Here is a 2,462-nt window from a genome sequence, read left to right on the forward strand (position 1 = left end):
TTATTAATATTGGTATATTAATAAATAATTTAGAAATTTTCTTCCATTTAATATATTTATAAATAATATGTAAAATGTTTAAATAATAAAATATTAAAATTAAAAGTACGGTATTGTAATAATTGGTCGATGTTATAATAAAATAATTTTAAAAGTACAACGTTATAATAATAAATGTCACATCAGCTATAGGACATGTGAAAAGCCTACATGTGGAATGACATGCAAACCTGATATGATTGGTAAATTTAAATCAAAAGGTGACTTAATGCTATAATAAGTAAATTTTTTAAAGTACAATGTTTTAATAAAAAATTAAATTAATTTAAAAGTACTATATTATATTAAAAAATATATATATAAATAGGTTATTATTTCTTGCATTTTACACAATACTTTTATAAGCGTTAGAACATATTTTTATGTTTTGACCATACTGTTAAATATACATAAAAAGTATTCAATATGAATTGAATGAACATTTAAACACATAATTCTTAAAATATTTACGGTGTTGAAATCAACAAATTCCTTTATAAACGGTCATTGAATAATTGACGATCCCGATAACCCCTTCCATCATAAAAGCCATATTGACAAATGCCTCATAAATGACCCCCCCAATACTTAATGCAATTGCCAACTACCCCCTCATCAACTTTACCTCTTACATTTTACCCCATCACCACTTCTGTAATCCCAACAAAACAAAGTGCCCCATAAATGACCCTCCATGCTTAATGCAATTGCCAACTACCCTCCCTCCCCATCTTTAAGCCTTGCATTTAACCCCATCCTCCCTATATAAACAACTCCATATCATGGCTTTTCTGCATACTTTCAAATACACTTTCTGTTTGACTTTTGGCTTTGACTTTGACAATGGCAACCACCACCACCGGGAAGCTTGATGTTGAAGTGAAGGTGAAATCTGATGCAAACAAGTTCTGGAAAAGCATCAGAGACTCTGCCACCATCTTCCCTAAAGTCTGCTCTGATCTCTACAAAAATGTTGAAATTCTTGAAGGTGATGGACATAGCGTCGGCTCCGTTCGTGTCGTTAACTTTGCCGAAGGTATAATAATGAAATTTGGTTAGAGCTTACATGATCTTGGAGAATAATTCTTCAAAACTAGATGAACTGATCAGTTGTGATGTTGAACTACACAACTCATCAATGGATCCAAGATCTAGAAGTATCTAGATCATCGAGATTATTGATTTGCACCAGGGTGCTTATGCATGCTTGCATTTATCGCAAATGCATAAGCACTGCTGGTGCAAACCTTCACAACTTTTAGAGTTGTACACAAAGAAAGTGAGAGATTATGGATGCAAATGGTTTTGTTAGGTGATTGTTGTATTTTTGGTTGTATATCCAGGATCAAGAATTCTTGATCTTTAAGATTGCCGTTAGTTAAAACTGATTTATAGCAGCAGACAGTCTTCAGGGGAACAGCCTCTCTACCTTTTGGGATAGAGGCAACGTCTAAAAACCACAGACCGTAAGACCGTGTGGGATATGTTGTATTATGCAAACAAATCCTGAATTCACTCTTGGGAAGGATTGTTGGGCTGTAAAGCACAATCCAACAAACAATTCACGAATAAATGAGTGAACCCTTCTTGGGTATTTATCGTATCTAATTATTTGTTTAACTGCAACATAGGGTCGCCGGTTGTGAAATCAGCTAAAGAGAAGATTGAAGAATTTGATGAAGCAAAGAAGAAAGTTGCATACAGTGTGATTGGTGGGGATATGATGCAATACTACAAGACTTTCAAGGCTACTCTTGAAGTGATTCCTGAAGGAGAAGGAAGCATTGTGAAATGGATTTGTGAGTTTGAGAAAGCAAGTGAAGAGGTTCCTGATCCTAACTTGATCAGAGACTTGGCTGCCAAGAATTTCCAGGAGATCGATGCTTATCTCCTTGCAGCATAAAGTACAAGTCCTTGATGCTTGTTTTGGGTCGACTTTTATATGCTATAAATAAAATGTACTACTTCCCTTTCTGTACCTAAAAGTAGACATTGAAATCAATGGAAAGAGGGAGGATCCGACGTTATAAATTCACTATAATCTATGGGTTTAAAATATTTCGAAAATACGACCTTCCATTTGTGTTGACTGTTTAACGCATTCATCTTATGGGTCTCTTCTACGGTCCTAAGACAGATTATAGCGTGGTTGGTGGTCTCGTTTTCATTTAATGGAACATTAACTTTACCCCTAATCTCCGCCGTGAAAATTTTGTTCCAAAGAACTTATAATATAGCACTGTACATATTCTTCTAGTGTAAAACCGAAAACCATATTCCAGACTGTAAATACATACAGCTGGCTTGGAATTTAGAACAAGAGAAAATTTAAGAGAACCCAAAAAAAGGAACTCCTGTCTACCGTTGGATCTAAAAAATAGATGGCCGTATTCGAATGTAACTACCCCTATAATTATTTAATT

At 34.3% G+C, this 2,462-nt stretch overlaps 1 protein-coding gene across 1 annotated transcript; it reads left to right on the plus strand.

Moving 5' to 3' along the window:
* Window positions 1-834: 834 nt before the first annotated feature.
* Window positions 835-2,101, plus strand: LOC112528226 (MLP-like protein 423). Its single transcript, XM_025139199.1, has 2 exons — window positions 835-1,075; window positions 1,671-2,101. Exons 1-2 carry the CDS (start codon window positions 883-885, stop codon window positions 1,940-1,942), a joined length of 465 nt encoding a protein of 154 aa, XP_024994967.1. The 5' UTR covers window positions 835-882; the 3' UTR covers window positions 1,943-2,101.
* The last annotated feature ends 361 nt before the right edge of the window (window positions 2,102-2,462 follow it).

Source organism: Cynara cardunculus, assembly GCF_001531365.2.
Source record: "Cynara cardunculus var. scolymus isolate 2C chromosome LG 15, CcrdV1, whole genome shotgun sequence".
NCBI classification, from domain to species: Eukaryota; Viridiplantae; Streptophyta; class Magnoliopsida; order Asterales; family Asteraceae; genus Cynara; species Cynara cardunculus.

Excerpts from the sequence above, each read along its gene's own strand:
- LOC112528226 (XM_025139199.1), top strand. The coding sequence starts at position 883 with ATGGCAACCACCACCACCGGGAAGCTTGATGTTGAAGTGAAGGTGAAA. Across the intron at positions 1,076-1,670 it reads TGTCGTTAACTTTGCCGAAG|GGTCGCCGGTTGTGAAATCA; the intron begins GTATAATAATGA and ends ACTGCAACATAG.